The following is a 27926-nucleotide window of genomic DNA, read 5'->3' on the forward strand; positions in this document are numbered from 1 at the left end:
AGTCAGCCGGGCTGCGGGCCCAGGAACCCCTCTCAGAGTTCGGGGAGAGGCAGCCTCCAGCACCGGATTTAGGGGAGGGAAACGTTTCAGAGAAAGGGCAGATGCTAGAAAAAGGCGGAAGAGTCGGGGTCCGGCCTTCAAGGGCAAGGCTCGGGGACCAAGTGCGTCCCGAGGCCTCAGACGGGATTGGCCGAGACGGGCCCCGCCCTGCCCCTCCCGGCCCCGCCCCGCCCGGGAGCCCTTTCAAGGCCGGGCCCCCGCCCCTCCCCTTACAGTCCTGGGCTGTTCGCGAGCGGCAGGACGTGGGAGACTCCCGGCTCCAAGGTCAGTGAGGCTGTGAAACTCGGCTTTATTCCTCCAAAGCGGGATTACTGCTAGAGCCAGGGTGGGGCCTTGTGAGCAGTGGACTCAGGGCTGTAGGCCGGAACCAGGGCACTGCTCCTGTGTGAAGACTTCATGGTAACTCTCTAAAGAAACCGGCAGAGCTGTCCTTGGCTGAGCCGTCCTGCACCCAGGCGCAAGTGGCCATTCCGTGGGACAGCTGCGCTCGAGGTGCTGGAACCGTGTCAGCACCCTGCTTGCAGTGCCTGTTTTTCATAGTGAATCAAGACTTTTTCTTGGGAAAAAAAAAAAAATCTAAATGCCACTGAATTGGGGACTTTAGCCTTCAACTTCCTTTTCCTTGTAATTTGTAGAAACTAGTTCATTAGTTTTGGGAATGGTTTCCCTCAGCAGCATCAAAAGAGGTGCAAATCAGTGACTTGGGATAGCTAACTTAAAAATGAACATTCTGGAGCCCTGGAAAGGAGCTAATTACTGATTGGCCCAGTAGCTAGACCTGATTTAAATTGGTTAATGTTATTGCTAGAGATTGATTTTTGAAATCACTAACCCATTAATAATGAGCCAAGGAACTGTTTTCCCCCCACCGGAGGTAAAAATGCTATAGAATTGACCTACATGTGTTTCATCTCTGGCAAAGGACTGTTCTTTGCTTGCTTGCTTGCTTGCTTGGGTTACTGTCAGCCCTGTTCCTGTCCCTTGAGTGGGTGACATCTCTGCCTTCGAATACTCTGCTGGGTGTGGAGAGTGACATTCACCAGAACAAGGCAAAACCCTTCGGCCCTCCTCCGCGCTGCCCTTTAGACCTTCCCTTGAGCATTGCCCTGTCTCTGACCCACACAGCGTCAGGTGAAATCACCAGAGGTGGCAGTTAATGGCCTCATGACAGGGCTACGCTAGTTCACCTGGTGGGCTGTTTCCAGAAGTGCCACTTTTCCTATCTGCAGCAATCATGCTTCCTCTGTTTCTGAGCTAGTGTCCTTGGTCTGTTCTCTCTGTGCTCATGGAGAAGAACATGACAACCACCAGAACTTGGCAAAGGGGCTTCTTGAGCCTCCTAAGCAGGCTCTTACAGGATATCTGGGTGTTATTAGGCTGTGTGAGCGCTCCACTTCCTCTTATGCTTTTGTAGGCACCTTTTCCAAAACCCCAGCCTTTAGAGCTAACCCTTCTGTGGGTTAAGGCACTGTTCCAGCAAAGGGCACGAGTGTCACATGCACCCATGGACTCCGCCAGCTTCATGACCAAATCTTAGCCTTAGACAATGGGCCAGAGGCCAGGTCAGTCTTCCTAAAGGGGTGGATGAGGAAAGTACAGGGAATGCGGGGTGAGGGTGAGATAAGGAATGGAGAGTCCTGGGTGTTCAGAGGCAGGAGGAGGATTGGTTCTGAGACACACTTTGCCCCTGGCTCAGAGGCACTGGGTCTCCATCTCTGCCACAGCTTAGAGAAGGAGCCATTTGTCGTCCCAGAGGGAATCACATGGGACCCTGCGTCAGCATTCTGGGAGTTCCTGCCCCTGAGCCAGGAATCCCGTCTGAAGGTGACTGCTGGAGGTCACACCCATTCCTGCCTGGGAAGCCACAAGGGCTCCTTTCCTTGGGTAGGGAAGGAAGGTCCCACTCCTTTACAGCATTTCAAAGGACTAGATGGTTTCCTAGCTTCCTACTTTCTTGAAAGCAACTTACCCTTGAGAGACGAACCCGGTGATGGTTGTATGTCTTCATCACCAGGAAGCCTAGGAAAGACCTCTGTTTTACAGGGAAGGACCATATAGCCCTCTGCTTATGACTTTCTACTTGTTGAATACAACAGGAATGCCCAAGGGTGCCTCTTAGGGTACCAGTATAGCCGGTGGTGGTGAAGTAACTTGAACTCTTTGCTCCCTTAGAACTGGGAAGGAAAGCCATTCTCTGCTGGCCACGAATGGCATCATAAGAATTTGTTCAGAGTGTTCTGTGGAGCTGGTCCAACCCCAAGGACATCTTCTGTTTTGGGGTGACTCTCTCTGGAGGGAAAGCTGACACGTGGTCCTCCCCCTGGTCTTCCTTTGAGCTCCTCCAAGGAGCTCAAACACATGGACGCCATTTACAGCTGGACCAAAAATAACTCTGAGTCAGCAGAATGGTACCTATGGCATCTCCATCCAGGATACTCAGGACAACCAGGAGGCTCAGAATTGAGGCAATGACAGAACCTAAGGCCTCCACATCTTAGGATGTGACAGAACCAGACAAAACCCTTAAACCAGGACCCAGACTCCCAGTATGCCTGCCTGAGACAGAGATATAGAGCTCTTGGGCACAATGACAAAGGGGCTTAATGTGGTGGTTCTTGTTTTTTAGTGGAGAAGGCAAGTGTAGGAATACCACAACACTATTGCTTTTGGCTGTGATCTTGCACCCCATATAGAAATCTCCCTGGCTTGGAGCCCAGCAGTTCTGCCAGATTTTAGCCCTATTGCTGTAAACAGTGCTTTTCAAATCAAGAGTCATGAGGTATTCCAAGTTAGGGAAGCTGAGGCAGAGAGCTTCTATGGGGTGAAGGCTAGAGACTACCTCCCTCCTCACCCCTGCAAGCCCTACATCTGTAGGAGAGGGGAGAGAGGAGGGGAGGAAAGAGAAGAAAAGTCCATGCCCCATCTCCTCAGAGAAAGGCAGGCTGGCGCAGCAGCCCCAGCATGGCTGACAGGCGCTTTGGGCACCTGGCGTCAGAGTGGAGAGGGTGAAGGAGCACCTGGGATCTGGGCCACTTCAGCAGAAGCCTGAGGACAGGAAAGAGTACAGGCTTATAACTTCTGGGACTCTGGGGGAGTCACATGCCCTGAGGTGATGATCCTGTGTCTAGAAGCTGCTGTGGTAAGTGCATGTCTGCGGTCTTGGGAGCCTGAGTGGAGAGATCTGTGTCACTTCCAGGTCCTAAACCACAAAGGTGGTTTCTCTCCAATTGCTGGTCTGCGCAGGGCTACCTGTGAGGTGCTGTGGTCTGCAAGGAGCCTGCATCCAGGGCCAAAGACAAGCCTAGGTTCAAATGCCAGCTTTATCAAGGTGCTGACCCCAAGACCTGGGGCAGGTCCCTTAACCTCTCCCTGTTTTCCCCATCTACAAAATAATGCCTACTTGGAAGGACTGTTTCAAAGACTGAAAACAGTGTTTGTAAGGGCCTCTTGCATGACGCATGGCTCATGGTAGGAGTTTAGTAAATGATAGTTAAAAAGAAAAAAAAGACAGTAAGGTTTGACTGGGCATGCAGGGATGGAAAGGACATTCCAGGTGGAAGGAAAGGCCGGGGTAAAGGGTCAGAGTCTGGAAGAAGAACTTGGGATCCCAACTGAGTAAATCCATTTTGTGAACCCTGATGCTGGTTTTCAGAGGATGAGCAGTGGACCAGAAAGTACATGATGGGCTCCTTCTGGAATAAAGTCTTGTCCTCAGATTGCAAAATAGAACAATTAGGTGAAACAGTTTACCTGTGTTTGTTCTGTTTTTTTTTTTTTTTCAGTACGCGTGCCTCTCACTGCTGTGGCCTCTCCCGTTGCGGAGCACAGGCTCCGGACGTGCAGGCTCAGCGGCCATGGCTCACGGGCCCAGCCGCTCTGTGGCACGTGGGATCTTCCCGGACCGGGGCACGAACCCGTATCCCCTGCATCGGCAGGCAGACTCTCAACCACTGCACCACCAGGGAAGGCCCAGATGAAACACTTTAAATGCTAAAAATGTAAACTAAAATTAACATTCAGAGAAGGGGCAGACCAGTCTGGGATAACCAGGGGTGGCTGTGGGGAGAGAGTGATAGCTGTCCCATAGGCTTAGGGTCACTAGGGGGAAGAGACACATTTATTCAGTGCCTACTGTGGCCTGTCACTTAGTCCTCACAACAGCTCAGGGAGAGGTCTCATCAAGCCCATTATAGAGAGGGAGTTGCTGAGGCTCAGGTAGGCAATTCCTGGGCTTCCCAGACCTAGCAGGACTTGGGAATTGCCTGTGCAGTTTATACAACATACATGGGACGGTCCCATTCTTGCCACTCATTCAAAAGATGGAGGCTGGAAATCTGGATTTTTAGCACACTTCACTTGATTTTTTTAGCTTTTAATTCATTTATTTTTGATCATAAAGGCAACCCATGTTGATTTTTACAAGTGATGCAATACAGAATTCTATTAAGAGAAAATTAATAATCTGCCTACTCCAAGTCTGTTGCTCTTTAGTAATGCTTTTTGCAGTTTGAAGAATCACCTTTACTACTTTTCTTGATGTTCTTATAAATATATGCAAATACATATATACATATATCATTGTTACAAAATTGGAACCACTCATATTCATTACTCTGAAAGTTTTTTTCCCCTTTTAACCTAAGACTATGGCAAGACATGCATCCAGGTAAAGTGGAGGCAGTTTTAACTGATTCTTTAATAGCTGTGGAATATTCCATTGTCTGAATGTGTCACATTTAATACAACCCTTCTCCCTCTGATAGACAGGTTTCTTCTAGGTTTTTTTGCCACTACACATAGTGCTTCACTAAATATCCTTGTACCTCTCTCCTTGTTTACTGGCAGCTCTATTTCTTTCTTTCTTTCTTTTTTTTTTTTTTTTTCAGAAATTTAGCCTTTTTAAAAAAAATTAAATTTATTTTATTTTTGGCTGCATTGGGTCTTCATTGCTGCGTGCTGGCTTTCTCCATTTGAGGCGAGTGGGAGCTACTCTTCGCTGCAGTTCACAGGCTTCTCATTGTGGTGGTTTCTCTTATTGCGGAGCACAGGCTCTGGGAGCGTGGGCTTCAGTAGTTGTGGCTCGCAGGCTCAGTCGTTGTGGCGCACGGGCTTAGTTGCTCCGTGGCATGTGGGATCTTCCCAGACCAGGGCTCGAAACTGTGTCCCCTGCATTGGCAGGCAGATTCTTAACCACTTCGCCACCAGGGAAGCCCTGGCAGCTCTATTTCTGCAGAACAGATTTCCAAAGTGTGATGCCGGGCCAGTAGGTATGCACATTTTTATGTTAATTGATGTTTCCTGGTTCACTTTCCAAAATGGTTGCGGTAGCTCACGGAGCAGTCCAGGTGATTCTGATCACAGCCAGGGAGAGAGGAGAGGGCCATGCAGATCTGCTCCCCCTCACCTCCTGCCCCTAACTCTCCCAGCACTACTCAGCAGGAGCCTTTTAGGACCAAAAGAAGACCCCCACCTTGCCCTCTAGCTTGGGCCTTTATTTACCTGTCTCCCCAAGAGCAGCATTCCTGACTTGGAGCAGCTAAGTGTAATTTGTCCTGCAGAAAGGCTCTTAGAAGACATCAGGGCTGAAGGAAGGGAGGGTGCCTGGGAGCAAGCTGCAGGCACAGCAGGGCTGTGGGCTGGAGAAGAGAACCAGGGCTGGCCTATCAGGGATACACATCCCTGCATGACCAGGCACCCCTGCTTGGCTGAGTACCCCACTCTGGACTAGGGGGCACCTGTGTCCTCAGGAGAGAGGGGTGCTGAGGGAAAAGGCTCTGTCTTGGCTGAGCAGACCCAGAGAGGCACTAGGAGATGGCCTGGCCCAGGAAGTGGCCTGATTAAGGTGCAAGACAGAGGGTCTCAGGCAGAAGCATCCCAAGGAAGAAGCCTGCTGTGGATCCAGGCAGGCTCTGCAATTGCCCCACACCCAGGAGGTGCGGGCTTCCTGAGCCTCTGGGGGATGCTCTCAATGTGTTCAGTAGGTAACCCTCCATCTGTCAGAAGGAGCGAGGGAGCCCTCAGCCCCCCTGCCCTTGAACAAAGCCGAGTTCCCTGCTGCTGAGGTGAAGGGAGAATGTTCTCAAACACTCTGTGGGCAGCCTGTAGAGGTGACCTCTCAAAAGGAGTGCACAGTGATAGTAACAGATGTGAGCAGATGTTCAGCCCTTCATAAGTGCCAGGCCCCGTTTGGATCTGCCCCTAGTAGCTGCAGGTGTTCTGGAATCTAGAATCAGTCAAGGTTGTCCCCACATCATGGGTTTTCTCTGGACCTTTGGGGACAGGCAGCCACTACGCATCCTAGGCAGATTCAGTACCAGTGTAATTCAACTCTCTAAATTTCAGGGGAATTATCTGCTATAGAATCTCCCCAGAGCCAAATTTGGATGAGTGACAGTGGTCCAGTATGCTGTGTCCTCATCCAGAAGATTCTGGACCTAGGCATAGAACAGGGGGTACAGTTAGCCTTTCTTCCTCTCTTCCTTTCTGCAGCATTCCAAAGTAGACTAAGTGTGGTGTGGACTGAGGGCAATGGCCATTCTCCTGCCTGGAGGATGGCTGGAAGGCAGCCGGCCATAGAGAGCCGATGCACCAGGCCTCCACAGTCATTTGTTTATGCATAAGGGTGTGCAGTGTCTAGTCATTGTTTCTGCTCTGATCTTTTGCAGTTTGTGTCCGGGTACTAGTCCCAGGGGAGGTGGAAGCAAGTAATACCTCAGTCTGATTAAGACAGGCAAGCTCCCTCAAACAGTATAGCTGAGTGAGCTGGGCCAGCTCCAGGCCCTCCCAGGGACTCCCATGGGGCTCTGGTTCCCCTCGAAGAACACTTACCCTTTGCCTGGTAGTTGCCCAGGTCGGGTGCTGGTTAAGAGCATGGACTAGGAAAAGAGACCACTGGTCTTGAATCCCAGTATAGCCACTCACACACTGTGTGCTTTTGGACAAGTTATTTTACCTTTCTTTACCTCCATTTGCTCATCTGTAAAATGGGACTAATAAGAGTATCAACCTCATGGGTCTGTTGTGAGGATTTAATGAGGTAATAACCGTAAAGCTAACAGAACCATGTGCCCAGCATAAAGTAAATGCTACACGAGAATTTTCCCCTCAGACTGTGAGCTCTGTAAAAGCTGCCACATAGTAGGCACTTACATATTTCTCAGACAGATAAGTAAAAAGATACCTATCCTCACCATCTTATCATCCTGTCTTGCCTCTCCCTCCATCACTGCCCACTGTGACCCCTCCCCCCCCAACACATCAGTGTCATTCACGGTGACTGTGACCCACAATGCCTGATGACCTCTGGAAGTCTGTGGTCACTGGTGTTCCTGGAGGGTGGAGGAAGCCCCGAGGGCACACCCTCTGGTTCCTCTGTCCCTCAGAGCTGCCCAGAACGAGGCCTGTGTGCTGGTTGGCAGTTTGGCCCCGCAGTTATCCTCTCTCGAGCCCTCTCTGCAAACCCTGATTGAGAGAAATGATCCAGTATCCCTGAGAGAGCATAAAGAACCAGAGGCAGCTAGAAATGTCTGGCAACTCCATCCAAACATACTGTAATGTTGTTTGTTATTAAACCTGATAAGTAAAACCAGGATCTTCCTTTAAATAAGAAACTACTACTGAAACTCAATACATGTGATTTCTCTTTAGCTGTGTGACCTTTGGCTGTCAGTTAACCTCTCTGTTTTTGAGGTCCCTCATCTTTGACATGGGGCAAGATATCTGCTCCTTGGGGTTGTTGTAGAGAAAGTACTTGGCACTTGAAAGTACTAATTTTCCCCCCTTATTAAGATATGAAAAGGATTTTTAATAATTCCACTTATTCTACAGTGAAATGGGTTGCTCTAGGAAGTGGTGAGATCCCCAGCTCTGTTGCTATATAAGGAGGGCTGAAAGGAAAGGGATTCCTGCATTCAGACTGAGCTAAATGACCTCTAAAGTCCTTTCCCACCCCAGTGTCTCTATGACTGTTCGTTCACTCACTCATCCAGCATTTTCTGAGAACCTATCACTTGCGGGCCAGTGGGCTTGAGAACCAAGAAAAATTATGACCCAGTCCTGTGGTCTTTGGGTCTTTTCTCTTACATGTGCCAAGTGCCAGGTCAGCTCTGAGTGATGTCCATCCTTGACCTGAGCTCTGCTGAGCTCCCGACACCGTCCTCCCCAGTGTGTGGGAGAGGGAGATAACAAAATGAATACTCCCTTCCCTTTTCTTAGAGCATTTCCTTTAGAAAACTTGTAAATTCTGTCTCTGCCCCTTTGAGATGTATTTAAATGTTTTTCAAAGCTAAGTAAGCTTCCGGCCAGCTTAACAACCCAGGACTGTCTTTCTCAAAGGCCTGGGAGCCATCTCTTTGAAATGTAAACACCAGGAAGATAGCACCCCAATCTCCCAGGCGCAGTCGTAAAGACCTGCTGTCAGAGAGATGGGAGCAGCTCATTTTCCCTTTGGATAAAGGCAGTTAGCTAACACAAATGGCCACCCCAATGATCAGGTGAATTTAGAGTGAACTCTGTGTGACAGATGGTGCTGTCATGTCCTCTTACTTGAGTTACCTGAAGAACATGCGTAGGAGGGTCCTATCTGCACGGCTCTTTAAGAGGGTGAGATTTTGTTCTGTCTTTCCAGTCTCTTTAGCTGATGTGCATCACAATTCTGGTTTCATGCTTAGTCAATAATAAAGCTGTTTTCTTTCTCTCCTCTGTCTTTTGGAGAGAAATTTCTGGGTGTCGGGAGACTTAAATTTCCCCAACACCTAGTACTTGCTCCTCATCTGACCCCTCCTTCCCCACCTGTTGCTCAGTCCGAGAAGGATCCCTGGAGGAAGGAAGGGCATGAAGTGATGCTTCGTCTGTTATCTGTGGGGGTAGCATCCGCTGGATCACCCCTGGAAACCGCCAAGGATGGGCTCAGTGGGCTCCCAGCGGGGCAGCCAGCCTGTCGTGGCTGAGAGGTCAGGAGCCTGTGCTGGGCTACCCTGCTCAGGGGCAGCTCACAGAGACCAGGAGCCTGAGCAGGGAAATGCTGAAAGCGTGCCTACCAGCCTCACTCAGTTGCTTTTATGATAGGATTTCAAAATCAGTGGCTGAAAAGGACGTGTTTAGTGTTATGTAAGTAGATTTTTTTCTCAAGTTTTGATCCAGGAAGCTAGCTCACAAAATTGATTCTATATTGGCTTGGATACCAGGCCTGGGGCTTCATAGCAGATTAAAAGTGAGAAGTACTTGGGAGTAAAGGAGCCCGGTTAGTAAGGTGCCTTGGAGAATAGCCCAGGGGAAAGGACCCATTCCCTTAGACCTACATGCATTTAAAAGGAGATATACACAGGAGGCTGGTATGATATCCTCCTTCTGGAAATCAGGCAGAGCACTGCTCACAAATAATTATGTAAAGCCTGGGAAGAAGTGTTTACTGAGCAGCTACTATGTGCAAGGATCTGTGGCAGATGAGTTCCTGTCCTTGAAGACTTTACCCATCAGCTGGGAAGACAATCCAAACGTAGTGGGGAGTTCCCTAACATGACAGGAGATACAGGACAATTGAGTTCACCAACAAATGTCAAAAAACCATGCAGCTCAAGTGCAAGTGAGTGAGCAGCCCGTGAATGCTTTGGGAACTCAGAGAGAAAGCCATCACCTGAGGCTAGAAGGGCACAGGGAGATTTTGTGGGGACAAGGCACCAGGCTGTGGTCCAGTCAGACAGGGAAAAATGGATGGCAGAGTCCTAGCTGAGGGGCAATAAGAAGCAATACTTTTACTAAAACAGTAATAATAATTTTACTAGAATAAATTAGTGTGGTTTATTGCATTAGCACAAAAGTACGGACAGAAAACTGATATCTTAAAAAGTAATGTCTATATTAGAATATGTATATATATATTTTTTCAAGTTAAGATTGTACAGGCTCTAGATCTGTCAATCCGAATGTCAGGCCAGCCCACTGGGTCCTGGGTGTTCTGGGCCCCCATGACAGTCCCTGAATGTATGTGCACGTGTGCTTGTGTGAGCCTTCACAAAATTCTGAATATGAGCTTCTTTAGTTGACATTTGCCTCTTTCCCCCGAGATAGATCAGGATTCCTTTCCCAGGGAACACTGGCTGCTGGTCCCACAAGGCTGAGGGAAGCTGGCTTCTCAACTTCTCTGTTGCCCGTGTTCCTCTCCCCCCAGACCTCTGCTCCCCCATCAGCTCAGCTCTCTGATTGGCCCCGTTTTCTGGCCTCACATCGCCCACTCAGTTGACACCTGCTCTCCCACATAGATCCTGGCAAAGAGAAGAGCAAAAGCCAAAGCCTTGACGTGGAGCCCACAGTGAGGGTGTCTGGATGCTGAAGCTTTTGTCCCTGGAGAAACACCACAGCTGCTCCAGCCCCTCATCTCCTCTCTCCAGTGATCTCTTAACAAAAGAGTTCAGTGTGTTATGCTAATACTAGGGGCATGGAGGGAATGAAAAAAATTAAAAAGCTTGTAAGGGAGCTTCAGATCTCTTATGCTCCAAACTTTTGTTCCAGTGGTTTCACACAATATACCGATTTATAGAACTACCACGTGTGGAAACTAGGCAAAGCCAAATACTGACCCCTTCGGTGGACACAGATTACCTCTTACATACCTCTTTCCAGCTCCACTTGTTTATGCCACATGTTACCATCTGTGCAAATAACAAATCAAGTCTCTCCTGAGCAGGAATTTTAGCTGTAGATGGTGCTTATGTAAGATTGGGGCCTCCTGGGTATCAGAGGAATCTGTAAGACAAAACAATGTCCTGCCTGTGCAGCTTTTCAAAGACTAACTTTTAACATGCAAGAGAGAGTTAGTTTAGTCATGAGGAAAAGTGATTTCATTGCACGCCTGGCTTTGGGTCTTTGGGGAGCATGGCTCAGCCGTTGCCAAATTACTACCCTGTTCAATGAGACCCTTGTTTCAGTCTCATACTCAAGTTTATCGATTGGGACCTCGGTAGAGAAATTCTATGTCTCATTGTATCTTGGAGAGAGAAAAACATAGAGTCAAAGAACCAGGAATTCTTCACCAAAGCTTTGAGTCTGTGTCAATTCTCTACAAGGAATCAAAGCAGGGGTACTCTGAATTTCAGCTCTAGGATTGTTTGGCTTGCTGCCACCAAAGCCTCCACGGCATTATTACCATGAATCATGCATCACTGACCGGACACCAGCATGATGTTAGAACTCTAGGATGTTAATTAATATTATTATTTCCAGAAACTAAAATATGGATATGATGACATTTCAAACATTAATATTCTGAGTCAGACACCTACCCACAGGTCACCCTCACGGAGAGGAAGACCTTTAAAGACCACCAGTGGTCAGTGGGCTGCACATAGACATCACCCCCTCCTCTTCCTCCGGACTCTACCTCTTTGGATTTATCTTCTCAAACATGCTGATGTGAACACCTATCAGTGCTAAAGCCAATTAAAGAAAGAAAAATAAAAATCAAGCTCTTTGAGCCAAACTCAGAAACCAACGCACTTCTTGTTGACTTAGGGCTGGCTTAAATTTTGACCCATATATAGTCTGGAAAGAATTCAGGCAACACTTCCTTTACTTTGGTGAGTTCTGTGGTAAAACTCATAGAAGACAGTATTGCCTCTCTGCTTGAAAAGCAGATTGGAGGGTGTGGAAGCAGATGAGACAGGTCTGAAAGATGTAAGTTAGTGTCACCTGCTGCATACGAGAGCCAGGAAGCCTGGGTGCTGTTCGTTGAGGAACACTGACCTACTCTTGGAAGGAGGTGGACAACAGCCCAAAGTCTAGTAGGGAGCAAAGAAGTACATGTGATGAGATGAATGCTGGGCCATTACACGTCCCTAGAACGACTTTGAGAAATGGCCCATTTATCTTGCCTGCTGATTACTAAAGTAATTCCTGTTGTCTTTAAGATTGAGGGAATTGTTTTTAGAAATGACACAGAGGAAAGGCTGTCTGATAATCTGATTTCCTGGGCTAACATAGGAAAATAACTTCCTAATTTTTTTTCAAGGACTTTGATGCTTTGAGTTGAGATGTTCCAATTTCTCCCTAGCTCAAAAAATGTTAAGTAAAGACTTCCAGGTGGGGATCCTGGAAGCACAAAGTTGATGGACCCATCCCAGTTCCAAAAATGCAATCAAGGAAGAAAGCGGACCTCAGAAGGCTACTCTTGGAATTGTGCGTAAGGCCATGTCGACCTCGCCTTATTAGAGGAGTTTATCGTCTGCTGGATAGCCCAGGTTTTCATCCCACAACCGTAGTCTCAACAGGCTCATTGCAGTCATCCAACCCACCTATGCTTGGAGAATCTTGTAGCAGTCTTGGTAATCTTCTACATACAAGGGAAAAAAATTCCACCCTTCCTTTATTTGGGCATCACAGAGACCAATATAATGAGAGAGTACTAAGTGTTACCTGCTCTATTGTTCTCCACTCAACAACCCACGATAAATAGCTCCCCACTGGGTGATGCTGTGGATTAATTGTCCATTCTGATCTCTGGGCAGTAGCAGACACAGCAGGGTATCTGATTTTCATCCTTGGTGATATTATATAAATATTTATCTTTTAAAAAAATATTTATTTATTTATTTTTGGTTGCATTGGGTCTTTGCAGCTGCACGCAGGCTTTCTCTAGTTGCAGCGAATGGGGGCTACTCTTTGTTGCAGTGCCTGAGCTTCTCATTGCAGTGGCTTCTCTTGTTGCGGAGCATGAGCTCTAGGTGCACCGGCTTCAGTAGTTGTGACTCACGGACTCTAGAGCACAGGCTCAGTAGCTGTGGTGCACGGGCTTAGTTGCTCCACGGCATGTGGGATCTTCCCGGACCGAGGATCGAACCCATGTCCCCTGCATTGGCAGGTGGATTATTAACCACTGCACCACCAGGGAAGTCCCATAAATAGTTATCTTGATTTATACATGTTCTCAGTTTTGAAAGATAGTTTGACTATGTCCCCAAGTCTGGTTGATAATTATTGTCTTAGCCCCTTAAAGACACCATTTCTCTGGCTTCCATTATTCATTGTTGAAAAATCAGCTGATGTTTTTTCTTTATAGATGAACTGTCTTTTCTCTCTGACTGCTTTCGATATCTTTGTTGCTGATATTCTGCAGTTGACTGTTATTTATGTATGTGTGGATTATTTTAATTTTGCTTGACTTATGTCATGCCTCTTGAATCATGGATTTTTGTCTTTCATCAGTTGTGGAAAATTCTCAGCCATTTCCCTTGAAATATAGCTTCTCTCTTTTCTCTATTCTCCCTTCTGAGGCTTCCATTAGATGTATATTTGATCTTGTCATTCTATCCTTTATATCTCTTATATCTCATATTTTCCATTTTCTTATTTACCTGTGCAACATTCTGGATAATTTCTTAAGATATATCTTCCAATTCATGTATTCTGTCTTCAGCTGTATTATATCCATAGTTCATTCCGGTTCTCTTTCAAATCAGGTTTATTATTCTTAATAGTCTCTTGTTGCTTGCTCATCATTGTGATTCCATCACTTATTTCTTTAAACATTCCACATAGAGCTAATCTATATTCTTGTCTGACAATTCCAGTATCTTCAGTCATTGAAGGTCTGAATCTGTGGCCATTTCTTCTGCTGACTCCCATTCATGGTGCCCCCTTGTGTGGTTGGTGATCTTTGACCAAGAGCCTATTGCTTGATCTTACTCTGTAGGAAAGCAGGGCCTAAACTGAGTATACCTTCTTCAGAGCAGATTTGAGTGCATTTCTGCTGGAGGGCTCCTGACCTTGGACCACTTTAGCCCCTTTCAAGGGTCCTAGCTCAACTGGGGAGTCTTAGACTCAATTCCCCACCTCCCTGCTGGTATCCAGACCTTAGTATTCAAATGGACATCCACTCTCAAGATAACCCAAACCTGAGCTCCGACACCAACTCATTTGGGGTGAGCAAAGTAGGAGAATGGTCCTTAGAGACTTTGCAACTGCGAGTGATGATTAGTCGAATCCATTCCACCTGCCTTCACCAATCAAGGTTGTCTTAAGACTAGCATCTCCACCAAGCAGCTCCTAGCCTAAACAATAAGATGTTTGCCTGAGTTATTTTCCAGGAACGTGGACTCAGCTGTGTCTAGTTGAAGCTGAGCTGGATAACTGGATAGGACCAGCAGCCCTCCAATTGGGCATACATGGATGTCAGTGACCTTTTGACATAGGAGGGCTGAAAACTCCCACCCTCAGAACCTGCAGAGGTGTGTAGCTTTATTACACCTGTGCAAAACAACAATTACCGAACCTTTTCCCAATCATCTTTCCCCACACTCCCAGACCACCCTGCTTCTTTGTTATCCCATAAATACCCCAAGCCCATTGCCTTCAGGGAAGTGGTTGTGAGATTTGTTCTCCCGTCTTCTCCCTTGGCTGCCTTGTGAATAAACCCTCTCTTTGCCGCAAACCTTAGTGTTTCAGCGTTTTGGCTTGCTGTGCGTTGAGCAAAATGAAACTCGTTTGGTAACAACTTCCTCTATGTCTTACAAGCCCAGCAATGCATTCTATTCAGGGTCTAGTTGTGTAGCGGCAGAGTCCAAAAGAGCACCTGGGCTGTCAAGCAGCCAGATGTAGAAATACTCTGGGTTTTTCCCTCTATATCATATTAGTGGAGAAAATGGCAAGTTCTGCAAGCAGTTTGACATTCTCAGTGTCTAAAAACTACCCAGGTTTTCCTAAGCAGTGTGAAGTGGGCTGGGGAGAAAGGAAGAAAGAGAAAAACAAAACAACGAAACAGGCTAAGTCGCCTACAGTTTTTCTCTTGCCTGTTGTTCTCTGTACTGTGGTTCAGGGCCATCCTGTGAGGCTAATTCTCAGCCTCTCTGGAGTTCCCTGGCGGTTCGGAGGTTAGGACTAGGCACTTTCACCGCAGGGACCCGGGTTCAATCCCTGGTTGGGGAACTAAGATGCTGCGCGATGCGGCCAAAATTTTTTTTTTTAAATAAAAAATAATCTTTAGCTTCTCTGCTTTCCAGACACTCATCCAAGAGGAAGGATGGCCAGTACCTTCTCGAAGTTGCTAACTGGCCGCAATGCCTCTCTGTTATTTGCTACCTTGGGCACCAGTGCCCTGACTACTGGGTACCTGCTGAAACGGCAGAACGTGTGTGCTGAGGCCCGGGAACAGCACAAGCTATTCCCTCCAAGGTAAGTCCTCTTGGCTTTAAAACAACGCCAAAATGCCAGCCAGAAACATGCTTTCCTCTGCTGAAACTGTCAGCAGAGGCCCCTCGTTTTGCCTCTGAGGGTGACTAAATCAAATTGACTCATTAAGCACAGTGACCTGTGGCAAATCCAGGGATGTGTAGTGTCATCATTCCTGCCCAGAGCTTGAGCTCTAGTGGAATAGTAATAACAGTCGGAGCTAACCTTTGCTGAATATGTGTAGGCGTGCTGAGCACTTTACGCGGAGTATTTTATTCCTCTTAGCGTCCCTTTGGGATGAAACGGAGGCTGAGGAAAATTAGGTAGTGCCCAAGTTCACACAGCTGGTGCAGCCAAATGCGAACCCAGAGACCTTGATTCCAGACTCATGCCTCACTCATGCTGTACTGCCTTCTGGAAAACGTGATGCCACAGCACTGATTTTAAGTATCAGCTTTTTTGCTTTTTATTTTATTTTTTTTTCTGGCCACACTGCGCAGCATGTGGGATCCTAGTTCCCCTACCAGGGCTCAAACCCGTGCCCCCTGCAGTGGAAGCGCGGAGTCTTAACCATTGGACCGCCAGGGAAGTCCCCAAGTATCAGCTTTAAAGGACCTTGAAGAAGGGAAGTAGAGAAGAGGCGTGAAGGTGGACTGTTTTCTCCACCCTGGGGACCTTGTCATGGCTGAGACGTCCCACACTGGATAGAGCTGGAGTGGATGCTGACTTTAAGGGATTCCATATAGGCAGCTGTGCATGAAAGAGACAAGGAAATCCTGAGGTGTTTCTCAGGCACATTTGCTGGCTTTCATGAGAATTAGGAACTCTGAGGGAATTACTGGCACCTACCATATACCTCAGGAATTCCTTATGTGAGATTACCTGGGTTTGAGCCTGTGGTGGTCTTGAATCCTCTATTCTTCAGTCAGTACCTATCCCAGGGTAAGATGGCACCCCCCCCATTTGATTTCGTTCTATGTATTATTTCAACAAATATTTACTGAATGCCTGTTTCTATAGGCAGGCACTGTTCTCAACAAAGCAGATAGTCATAGAGTTTGCATCATAGACAGAGGACAGATAAATCAATGAATTTCTATGTAGTTCTACCCACAGGGTTTTTAGCCTCTATCACAGACCTAAGGGACCAAAATGTAGTTGTTGTAATTTACCAAAACTTCTGGGTGTAAAAAAAAAAAAAGTCTACATACGATTTCAGTTTCTTTTCTAATCGTTTCACTCTATTTCCTTTTTACATAAACATAAGCCACAGTCTGTGGGCTCCTGCAGCCATCATAATGGACTCCTTAGGCAGGGCCAGGTCCATTCCTCTGGCAGTTCAGGGAACTAGTCTTTAAAATCTGGCTTACTTAAATCATGACCTAGCCAATTTTCCTCTGCCCACTGGCTGAAGAGAGCCTGGTGGAAGGATGGCTGGCCAGAAACAAAGCTCTTGCATAGGCCCCTTGCCTCAGGGGCTGCTCACTGAATACCCCTCTCCTCCTCATGCAGCTCAGACTACCCTGATCTGCGCAAACACAACAACTGCATGGCCGAGTGCCTCACGCCGGCCATCTACGCCAAGCTCCGCAACAAGGTGACACCCAACGGCTACACCCTGGACCAGTGTATCCAGACTGGAGTGGATAACCCCGGCCACCCCTTCATAAAGACCGTGGGCATGGTGGCTGGTGACGAGGAGTCCTATGAGGTAAGACTCTTGGCTGCCAGTTCTGTAGTGTGTGTGTGAGGCGTGCTTTGGGTTCTCTCTGTGGGACCAACTTGCTGTTTTCTCAGGAAGGGCGCGCATAAAGGGAAGCCAGGTTCAACAGAACAGCTGCAGTGCTCTCTGGAACAGTGAGGTCTACAGCTTCCCAGGGACAGGGTTTCCTTTGCTGCTGCTCTAGTATCCCTCCCCACCGAGGAATGAGTTGCATGACCCAGCTCTCAGAGCTTGTCAAGGGGATGAATTAGTACAGAAAAAATAAAATCTTTTAATGTTTTTATTGTTTGTGTATTCACCGATAAGGCATTAGGAGGTGATGTGTTTGTGGCTGAACTTTATTGAGACTGGAGGATGGTTCCGTGTGTGTTTAGTTTGGGAATTACTGATTACACAGCCCCCGGTAGTCTTACTGAGTTCACGAAGTCTCTTGGAGAAATCCCGTGATCTCCGCATCCTCATCCTGGGTCAGAAGCACCGGATGGTTTGCTGCTCTGGAGCTCAGCCGCCAGAGCAGCTTCTACATTACAGTGAAAACCTCCAGCCCATCTCCCTCAGGTCTGCCCCCTTTGAACCTTCTGTTGAGGGAGCTGAAGGTGATTCCCTGGGAAGGAAGCCATCAAGAGGAGGGAGAGGGCCACCTTGAACAGACTAGACTAGCAGCTCACTCAGGGAGAGCAGTGCCCACCTCTGGGCTCCCAGAGTCCCAGACTAGAGCTGGCTTCCAGGACCCACTCCCCACAGCTCCCAAAAGCGGCAGGGTGCTCTGTTTGACTTCTCTGAACCTTATTTTACCTAAAGGATGTTCCTGCAGTTTTTGGTTTTTTAAAAAGTAGATTTCACTTGACATAGTTTGTGCTGGGGAAGGTCCTCACAGGGTAACAGTTCCCTGCTTTACCTTAATTGCTGCTGTGCACTTTTCTTTCTATGCAGCTGGTTTTTTTTTTTTTTTTTTTTTTTGTGTGTGTGTGTGTGTGTGGTATGCGGGCCTCCCTCTGCTGTGGCCTCTCCCGTTGCAGAGCACAGGCTCCGGACGCGCAGGCTCAGCGGCCATGGCTCACGGGGCCCAGCCGCTCCGCGGCATGTGGGATCCTCCCAGACCGGGGCGCGAACCCGGTTCCCCTGCATCGGCAGGCGGACGCGCAACCACTGCGCCACCAGGGAAGCCCATGCAGCTGGTTTTCCACAAATTTATTATATTGCTTAAACTCTAGAACCCGACCATCCCTTTTGACCACAAAACTGCTTAGCTTCTGAGCTGGCAGCTTCTTTTATCCCACAAAAGCAAGAGCTTCTGGAGAAAACCCTCAAATTCTTAAACACAGGATTTTCTTGCTCTATCTGATGGCAGTGAACTTGGCAGAATCGCTAGGGAGGAGGTTACTAGGACAGAGTTCTGTAGCCCTGCCCTCTCCCAAGGGGCAAGGTGCCTCAAAGAGATTTCCTCTGGTATATGCGACCTACTAGTACTACTACTATAATTATTATCATTATTATTAACCATCAATCCGGTCTCACACCTATTTCCTGCATGATTGCCCTGAGAATTTCAGAGAAGGAGGGCATCAGCTTTGGCCCTTAAGATAAATAGGCACAAATGATGAACCAATTCAAGAGGAAACAGGAGCATCGTCCCTCCTGCAGGTGTTTGCCGACCTTTTTGACCCTGTCATCAAGCTGAGGCACAATGGCTATGACCCCACGGTGATGAAGCACCCCACGGATCTGGACGAATCCAAGGTAGGCTCCAGCCACCTCTGTACCTTCCCATGAAGCCAGCACTCCAGAGTCCAAGGTGAGGAGCCCTGGAGAGAAGGGCCCCTGGGTCAGATGCCCTTAAAAGCTCTGTGATGGCCCTCCCACACCATGCTCCCTGGAGGGCCACTGAGACAATCAGGAAGGTCCCAGAGTCTGTTTTTCTTACCTCCTACCACCAGTGTAGTGGTGGTCACTGAAGACTTTAGCCTTTCCCAAAACAATTCCTTTTTTCACCCCAAACCTAGCCAGGGTAAAGGATTGCAGACAGCGCTGTGTAAAGTAGCTCCTCCCTTGACTTCCCTCTAAGACCCCTGCCCCCAGAGTTGCCGGATGTGTCCAGCACGCACACGCGCTCAGTGCCCGGGGGTCCCCTGGTCAGCGGGTTGGAGGCCACCGTGGCCGTGGCGCTGCGGTGACCCCGTGCTCTGCTCCGCAGATCACACAGGGGCAGTTCGACGAGCGCTACGTGCTGTCGTCTCGGGTGCGCACCGGCCGCAGCATCCGCGGGCTGAGCCTGCCGCCCGCCTGCACCCGGGCCGAGCGGAGGGAGGTGGAGAACGTGACCGTCATGGCCCTGAAGGGCCTCAAGGGAGACCTGGCCGGCCGCTACTACCGGCTGTCCGAGATGACAGAGCAGGACCAGCAGCGGCTCATCGATGTGAGTGACCCCGAACCACGTGGGCTTCCCGGCGCGGGGCTGTGCCGAGAGAGCCCTGACCCAGGCGGTGCGGTTTCCCCCCAGAGCTCAGGCCCCTGCTCTGGTTGGGATCTCGCTGGGGCTTCAGGCTGGTCAGTCTAAGGAAGGAAAAGCAGGCCTTTAAAGCTTAGGTCAAAAGTGGAGATGGTCTATGGATAAAGTCTGCCAGGAAACAATGGGATGGTGGGTTGCCATTGGTGTGTGGGAGTGAGTGGAGGATCCCCGGGCTTGTTGATAAATAGGAACAATTGGGTGTGGAAAATTCCGTCTGTGCCTGGAGGATGGTCTCCATTACCACACTCAAAGTCCAGGAAGCTAGGAGCTTCTGGAAGGGGAATTATCCAGGTGGAAGGCCTGCCCTGACTCACATTGGAGCTGGCCTCTGCGATTCCTGCTGCCTCCACAGGGTCTCCATGGCTTCCCTCTAACACTAGGGTAGACAAAACTCAAGTCCCTTCCTTTTTTCCCTGTAGCAAAGTTGAAACAGAATGGCATTTTCAAAAGTAACTTTAAACTCCAAGGAAAAGTGGAAACAAATTTCTGTCCTTTCAGAAGATGTGATGCCACAAAATATGCCCCATTTCCAAACCGGGTGGGCAACTGTATGGTCTAGAGACCTCAGTCTCCTGGTCCCCTCCTCTTGTCCTAGTACAGAACAAGCCCTCCTCTGCCTCAAGTAGCCACTTCTGGTTTCCAGGTTAAAGGGCATGCTGTTTCCTGGGTAATGAGAGTCCATAAGCCTGGCCTGGCTCAGGTCTCCAACCTCTTTTGCTTAGAGATTGTAGATCTTCCTGTGTCCTCTTTATTTCTGACTTCAATGTAATATATGGTATCCATATTCATATTCTTACTGTGTACACACAGTATTTTGATCTGATTTTGATCTGCACAGTAGCATATTGTAGTTAGAGGCATACTTGGGAGTCATACAGGTCTAGGTTTGCATCTAGCCTCTGCCACTTTCTAGCTGTGATAGGTTTCCTCTCTCTGAATCTGTTTTCTTTTCCTACCAAATAGAATGATTACATTTACCTCAGAGTGTTGTTGTGAGGATTAAAGGAAATAAAAGTACATAGCATAGAGCCTGGCACATAGTGAACATTAAATGAATGGTGACTATTTTCATTTACAGATCATTATTTTACATCTCTAATATTTTTTAATGTAAGGAATGATCATAATAAACCAACAAGGCTAGTAACATGGAGAATGCAGCTGTATAGAACACTTTTCAGGATAGCACCCCTCACTCACTGCCCACTCTGCCATTGCATGGGGTTGGCGCTGGTGGGGTAGACACACTTCACAGTGATTAAGGATCTCCATCTGGGCTAAGCCAGCAGTTTTCAACCTTAGCTATACACTGGAATCACCTGAAAATAACTGATGTCCAGGCTGCACCCAATAACAAGTCGGAATCTCTGAGAGATTGGAACTGGGCATTAGAATATTTTAAGCTCTCATGTTATTATAGTGAGCAGCCAATGCTGAGAAGCACTGCCTGAGAGACCTCAGCCATTATTAGTGAGTTGAAAGTTGATCACCTGACGCTTGCCATTGTGTCTGATCTCATCAGTTTCTTCTTTTTGCTTTGTACCTTTGGGCCTGCAGGACCACTTTCTATTTGATAAGCCAGTATCCCCTTTACTAACTTGTGCTGGGATGGCCCGTGACTGGCCAGATGCCAGGGGAATCTGGTATGGACATAGCATTTTCACATTTGCGTTGTGTGCAGACGTTCTCCTTCAGATCACTGTTTGTCCTAACCTGAAGTTGCTGTGACCTGTGCTTGACAGCATGCCCAGCTTGAGCTAAATGGAGAAGATGGAGTGCTTAGAAATTGGGGTGTGTGTGTCTGTTTGTGTGTGTGTGTGTGTAATATATAAGTATAATGATGTTTCCAAATGTGCAGGAATGTTAGCTGTTTTGCATGAATTGTGCATGAGAAAAAAGACTTTATTTTTAAGAAAAAATTAGCTTCATATTATTTGACCTCCCAGAGAATCTGTTTCATGATATTAAAACAAAATAGCAGAAAATGAGAAGTAAATATTGAGGATTTAAACAAAACTCTACAAGGAAGAGTGGCTATTGAGTGTACACATATTTTGTCTTAGCCAACAGTCCTCAGGCCACTTTGGTTCCTAAACCTTGGTGAGTTATTATGACACTATCCAAAGGAGCCCAGATCAAAGTGTTTGGGAGCGGCTGCTCAGTGGGGGTGGATAGGCAGGATCTATACAGCAAACATATGTGAAATCTTCTGCACCCCGAACATGTTGAGCTGCAGGTAAAATCTTTTTTTAAGTGCCACAAGATTTTGGTTGAATTTATTAGGAGGCAAAACACTCTTGTTGGCATCAAAGCCAAATGTTATCACGGCTGAATTATTGTCGTCCTAGTCTGAGGAATGAGGGAGATTATGTTCTTGTTGGGCGAAAACACGACATCTTTGAGGGTTGGAGTTGGTCTTACTCTTCATTCTGTCAAGGTAACATTATTTTGCAGTACTTGTTCAGGCACAGTTAAGAGATTAGGACCATCTAAGGAAATGAGGAAGGTGAAATGAAGCAATCAAGCTACAGAGGTAGTGGGAATTTTCATGTGTTGAAACAAATGTAATTAACACTCAACACTGTATTTCTCTCTTCATTAGGCATAATAATGAGAAGACATTTCTCATCTGGATTAATGAGGAAGACCACACCAGGGTAATCTCTATGGAGAAAGGAGGCAATATGAAAAGAGTATTTGAGCGATTCTGTCGTGGACTAAAAGAGGTAAGATGTCATCAGAGAACTCTGAATAGTCACTAAAATAAAATCTCTTTGTTTTTCATTCTTGAAGAAAGATACTATGGTGACTTCCAAGATGGGGCTAATTTTTTCTAGGGATCATGGCACTCTTTTGGGGTGGACTTCCAGGGCAGTGCTTCAAAAAATAGATGACTTTTTTGTTGTTGTTATTAGCAAGCTCCTATGCTTCCCTTCCCAATGCAGGATGGTTTAGAGAAGTCTGTGGATCATTAGTTATTTTATGATTTCTTTAACAGAGATCTTGGCTGTTCTAAGCATAGAGACAGTATAGGATGCACCTATGTTCATATGTGACCTGACCACAGCCACACTTGATGAGAATTCTTATGTTCTCCTACTATGCTCATGTGGAAAAGAATAACAACTGACATTTATTGAGTGTTTAGTATGTGCTAGGGACTGTGTTCAGTGCTTTACATGGTTCATCTGATTTAATTGGACCATTTTAATATTGTGATAGAAGAAGTTTAATTTTCTATTAAAGAAGTACTGCAGAATGAAAGAAAGAAATTTTGCCATTTGCAGCAACATGGATGGATTTGGAGGGCATTATGCTAAGAGAAATATCTGACAGAGAAAGACAAAAATACTGTATGATCTCACTTATGTATGGAATCTAAAAAATACAACAACCTAGTGAATCAAACAAAAAAGAAGCAGACTCACAGCTATAGAGAACTAGTGGTTACCACTGTGAAGAGGGAAGTGGGGAGGGGCAATATAGGGGTGGGGGAAAAAGGGTTATTACGGGATTATATGAAATCATGTGTGTGAAACTTTTGAAAATTGTAAAGGACTATAGAATTTAAAGAATCTTTCATTCAATAAAAATAAATTTTTAAAAAAACTGCAGATAGCTTGCTTTTTCCTTTCCAAAAAAAGAAGTAGTACTATAAATTGACCTACGTTTTATTCATGGCAGACATGCAGTACACACGTCTTTCCCTGGTGTTTGGGATGTGCTGAGTGAATGGATATCTGAGAACTTCGTCATTTGTTCCCTGTCTTAGGTAGAACGCCTAATCCAAGAACGAGGCTGGGAGTTCATGTGGAATGAGCGCCTGGGATACATCCTGACCTGCCCTTCGAACCTCGGCACAGGATTACGGGCTGGTGTCCACGTTAGGATCCCAAAGCTCAGCAAGGTAATGTCATGTAGCCAGTGGCCCTGTTGGGTTCCACCAGGATTGGCTCACCTGGGACTGCTTTGTGGAGGGAAAAACATCACAGCCCAATTCCTTAACCCTTAGTTTCTGCACTAATGAAAGAAAATGACAAGAAAAGGTTCTTTGTCTCAAAAACACTTGTATCCTTAGGATAAGAGTTAACGGGCTGTAAAAAAGGGAAGTGGCTTCAAGAACAAGATCTTTATTCTTTTTTTTTAAGATTTTTTTTTATGTGGACCATTTTTAAAGTCTTTATTGAATTTGTTACAATATTGCTTCTGTTTTACGTTTTTTGGGTTTTTGGCCCCGAGGCATGTGGGATCCTAGCTCTCTGACCAGGGATCAAACCCACACCCCCTGCTGCGTTGGAAGGCAAAGTCTTAAACCACTGGACCTCCAGGGAAGTCCCAAGAACAAGAACTTTAAATTCTCCTTCATATAACAAGTCGGGATAGATAGGCCGGCTGCTCCACTCTGCTCCTCTCTCTCCCAACACAGAGGTTCTCAGGCTTGGGCCTGCAGCAAAATCACCTGGAGGCTTGTGACAACACCTGCAGCACTTGCATTTCTCACAGGTTTCCCGGTGATGCTGATGCTGCCGGTCAGGGAACTGCACTTGGAGGGTCACTGCCTTAGAGCGTTGTCCCCTTAGCATGGTCACAGTCAGGACTCACGCTCTAGCCTGTGGGAAGGTGAGAGAGCACGTGGGAGTGTCCATGTAAAGATTTAAGGTCTAGGCCTGGCAGTGGAGTGTCCATGTAAAGATTTAAGGTCTAGGCCTGGTCTAGGCCCCTTCACTTCTGCTTGTTCCATTAGCAAGAACCTAGCCAGTGGTTACTTCTTCAGCTCTCCTATGGAAGAACGGAAAAAGGATTCTGGTGGGCAACTAAGAGTTCTGCCACAGCACACCAAGTGAATCAAATACTTTTAAACAATTTTAGAAAATGTGCTTTCGGCCAAAAAAAAGTATGGTAATATTTGTTATTCAAAATTCCAATGCTAAGAAAAGTATTTTTTTAAATTTTTTTCGGAGTGTAGTTGCTTTACAATAAGAAAATTATTTGCTATGATTTAACGTCATGATTTTAATTATAGCAGTAACAAGTGTTATATAGATGAATAATAAACTCACCAAAGCTGGCATCCAGATGTCAAAATAGCAGTATAGAAGTTAACGACAGCTCTGCTACCTTCTACCTGTGTGTACTTTTAGGCAAGTTCATTCCTCTGAGCCTTATTTTCCTCATCTGTGAAATGGGGGTAAAAGCAATACCTTCTTCATAGGATTGTTGTAAGTTCCAGCACAGGGCCCTGGTACATAGTAAATATATGTTATACAAATATTAACTGTTATTACTTCTCATTATATGTCTTTTCTAAGTGTGCCAAGGATGACGAATCAAGTTTGATTCTTAGGACACTAAGTATTATCCTTTGTCCCAGGATCCGCGATTTTCTAAGATCCTGGAGAACCTGAGACTCCAGAAGCGTGGCACAGGTGGTGTGGACACGGAAGCAGTGGCAGATGTGTATGACATTTCCAACATAGATCGAATTGGCCGATCAGAGGTAACATCTCTCTAACTTTCCGAACATGAACTAACAAAATCAGCCTGGAGGAAAAGAAGCAAACTCAACAGCCTTTCCTTATTCACAAAATTCGAGACCTCCTCTTTGCCCATTGAGTCCTGAGTCATGTTAGCATTTCATTCTGTAGCACTTGTCCTCCACGCATAAAGGTAAGCACGATGTAAGCTGAGAATGTATAAGCAAGTGAAGGAATTCACAGTGGGACTGTTGTCACCTGCCTGCCCCCAGAGCTGTTCCTGCAATCCTGAGCAGCAAGAGATCTGTTATGCTAAAGGACAACAGTCTTTTATCACTGTGAGTCAGAGAACACGTGTGCTCTCTCTGAGGGGGGTGAAATAGTGGATTTTCTCTTGATTCCGAATTTCCTTTGGTGAAGGTCACGTACTACCATCTTCACGTTGGCATTTTTAAATACTTGATAGTTTGTAAAATTTTATGTTTAGGGCTAAAGATGGCAAATAAGGTATGCATGAGGTATGTGTAAGATTGTGCTCATCAAATAATCCTTAGGATTCTGTGAATCCATAGGATAAATGGGATTCATAAACTATAGGTAGGCCTGGAGTGATGCATGAGAAAAAAGCACAAAGAGCACATTTAATGAACATGCAGCAGAATCCTAAGCAAATCCTGATCTCAGTAAGTCATCCCAACTTATCTGGATTTGGTCCCATTGAACGTATTGTGCCCATCATTAATTTAAAAGCTGCTTATAAAACTCTTAATAACTCAGTGGCTGGTTATTAAATCTGTGGATTATTGGTGCTCTTTCTTCTTCCCTGCCATCTTTTGCATATTTCATTGCCAGTTGGTACTCCTACCAGTAAACTAAGGAAAGGAAAGGAGAAAACACTCAAAACAATTAAATCAGCTTGAATGCTACCAGCTCTGGTAAAGTACTGATACTTGAGGAAGAAGCAGATATAAATACTACACCTTCTGAAATTTGCTGAATATGGTGTAGTGAATAAAGAAAATCTGGGTCCTAGCCCTGTCGGCTTCTAATATTAACTAGATTTTTAATACTGGAAAGCAAAGTACTCATCATTTTTAGAAAACTGTAAGTCAATAAGTGATCATCTATAGGAGCTAGAAAAATTCCCAAAAGTGTTAAAAAAATAAAATAAAACCACTTGTTCAACCTAACAACCCTGCGATAACCATTGTGAACATTATTCTAAATTGCCTTCCATTCTTACAATTATTCAAAAAACTTTTTTTACAGAATTTAGTATTACAACATATTTGATATAATACAGCTTTTCCCAGTGTATTATAACATGAGCATTTTCCTATAATTTTATAATTCTTCAAAGAATATAAAATTCTTATTTTATAAATAAGATATATATTTTTTCTAAATAAAATATAAATATTTAAATAAAAGATAAATATAAATATTTTATAAATAAAATTCTTATAAAAGAATTTTTATAATTCTTCAAAACATATTTTTTAATGACAGCATAGTAAAGGTGGTCCATTATCTACTTAATATCTCCCTGATTATTTGAGATTTTGTTTGACTATCTCTGTACATAACTGTATGACCATCTCTATACATAATTCTAATCACAACTCTGATTAGTTAGTTAGGATATATTTCTAGGAAAGGGATTCCTGGGTTAAGGATGAGGGTCCCTTACTTATGACCAGGTTTCCTACCAGAAGATTTATACCAAGAGAGTTCCACAGGCAGTGAATGAGAGACCCATCTCACCACACCCTCATCAACACTGAGATAGGTCAGTTGGCTAAGTAGAAAATCAGTGTTTCTTTTATTAGTAATGACTAGCTTTCTGGCCTAACCCTTTCATAGGGCTTCAGTTTCCTTATGCATGAAAAGAAGTGGGGAGTGTACTAGACTCTGTCATGCCTAAAGTATGTTCAGCTGTAACACTTAACCATTTCTTCCATTATTGCTGTGCATTCTTGAGTTTTATCATGTATTTCAGTCCTGTCTAGAATTAACTAGTAATTCCTTTCTGTCTTAGTTTGGGTCCCTTTAGGAGCAGTGCAAATAATTTGTTTGGGAGGTGATTCCCAGGGAAAAATTCATAGGTAGATGTCCTCTAGTTTAAGAAAAACCAATATTTGTAAACAAAAGTTCTAACATATTTTTTTTAAAGCAGGAATTTAAAAAAGTATATCTTAGTATAATTCACAGTTTCCTTTAAGTAGCACACTTGCCTGGTACAATACAAGCATTATTTAATTGCCAAACATTTGGGTTTAAACAATTTTCAGAAGGCCGTTCATTGTGTAAATGATAATATCTGAACTATAGCATGTTTAGCACTCAGGTAGCTTAGTGGAAGGTCAGAGAACATCACAAGGGTGTCACTGTGTAGTTTTACTTTTAGACAAACTGTTATAACAGAGATTGATGGGGGAAGACGTGTCTGAGATGCAACTAACGGTTTTCATATTTTTAAAAAGTCCTTACACACAAAGTAGTAACTCCATCTTAACTACAGAAAGATTGAGAGAAACCCTGTACTATCTCCGCTCCCCGTCCCTGACGATAACCATCAGACACCTCTCCTCCCATAAAACGTTAGGGAAATGAAGAGAAGAAATTGTTAAAGTCCATGTAACAGGGCAAGTTCTCATTTGTCCCAGTATTGTTCCTATCGATCAAAGCCTTGCATGTGTCTTCTATGCAAATTAATCTTTCATCTTTTTCACTGTTAAAGGTTGAGCTTGTTCAGATAGTCATCGATGGAGTCAATTACCTGGTGGATTGTGAAAAGAAGTTGGAGAGAGGCCAAGATATTAAGGTGCCACCTCCTCTACCTCAGTTTAGCAAGAAGTGAACTTTCCCTTCCCTAATTTATAAATAATCTGTCTGCTGGTATGACAGACTTAAAGAAATTTCTACTCAGAGTTTTTGTAGACTTGGAAAAATGTAAAAACTGTAGGTCCTGTCTATCTTTACAATAAAACTCTCCTTAATA

The 27926-nt window shown here is 45.7% G+C and overlaps 1 protein-coding gene across 1 annotated transcript; it reads left to right on the forward strand.

Moving 5' to 3' along the window:
* Positions 1-274: 274 nt before the first annotated feature.
* CKMT2 (creatine kinase, mitochondrial 2) lies at positions 275-27926 on the forward strand. Its single transcript, NM_001290724.1, has 10 exons — positions 275-324; positions 15051-15222; positions 16732-16930; positions 18587-18682; positions 19137-19358; positions 21009-21094; positions 22054-22177; positions 23224-23358; positions 24823-24948; positions 27666-27926. Exons 2-10 carry the CDS (start codon positions 15071-15073, stop codon positions 27783-27785), a joined length of 1260 nt encoding a protein of 419 aa, NP_001277653.1. The 5' UTR covers positions 275-324; positions 15051-15070; the 3' UTR covers positions 27786-27926.

Source organism: Physeter macrocephalus, chromosome 8, assembly GCF_002837175.3.
Source record: "Physeter macrocephalus isolate SW-GA chromosome 8, ASM283717v5, whole genome shotgun sequence".
Taxonomy (NCBI): domain Eukaryota; kingdom Metazoa; phylum Chordata; class Mammalia; order Artiodactyla; family Physeteridae; genus Physeter; species Physeter macrocephalus.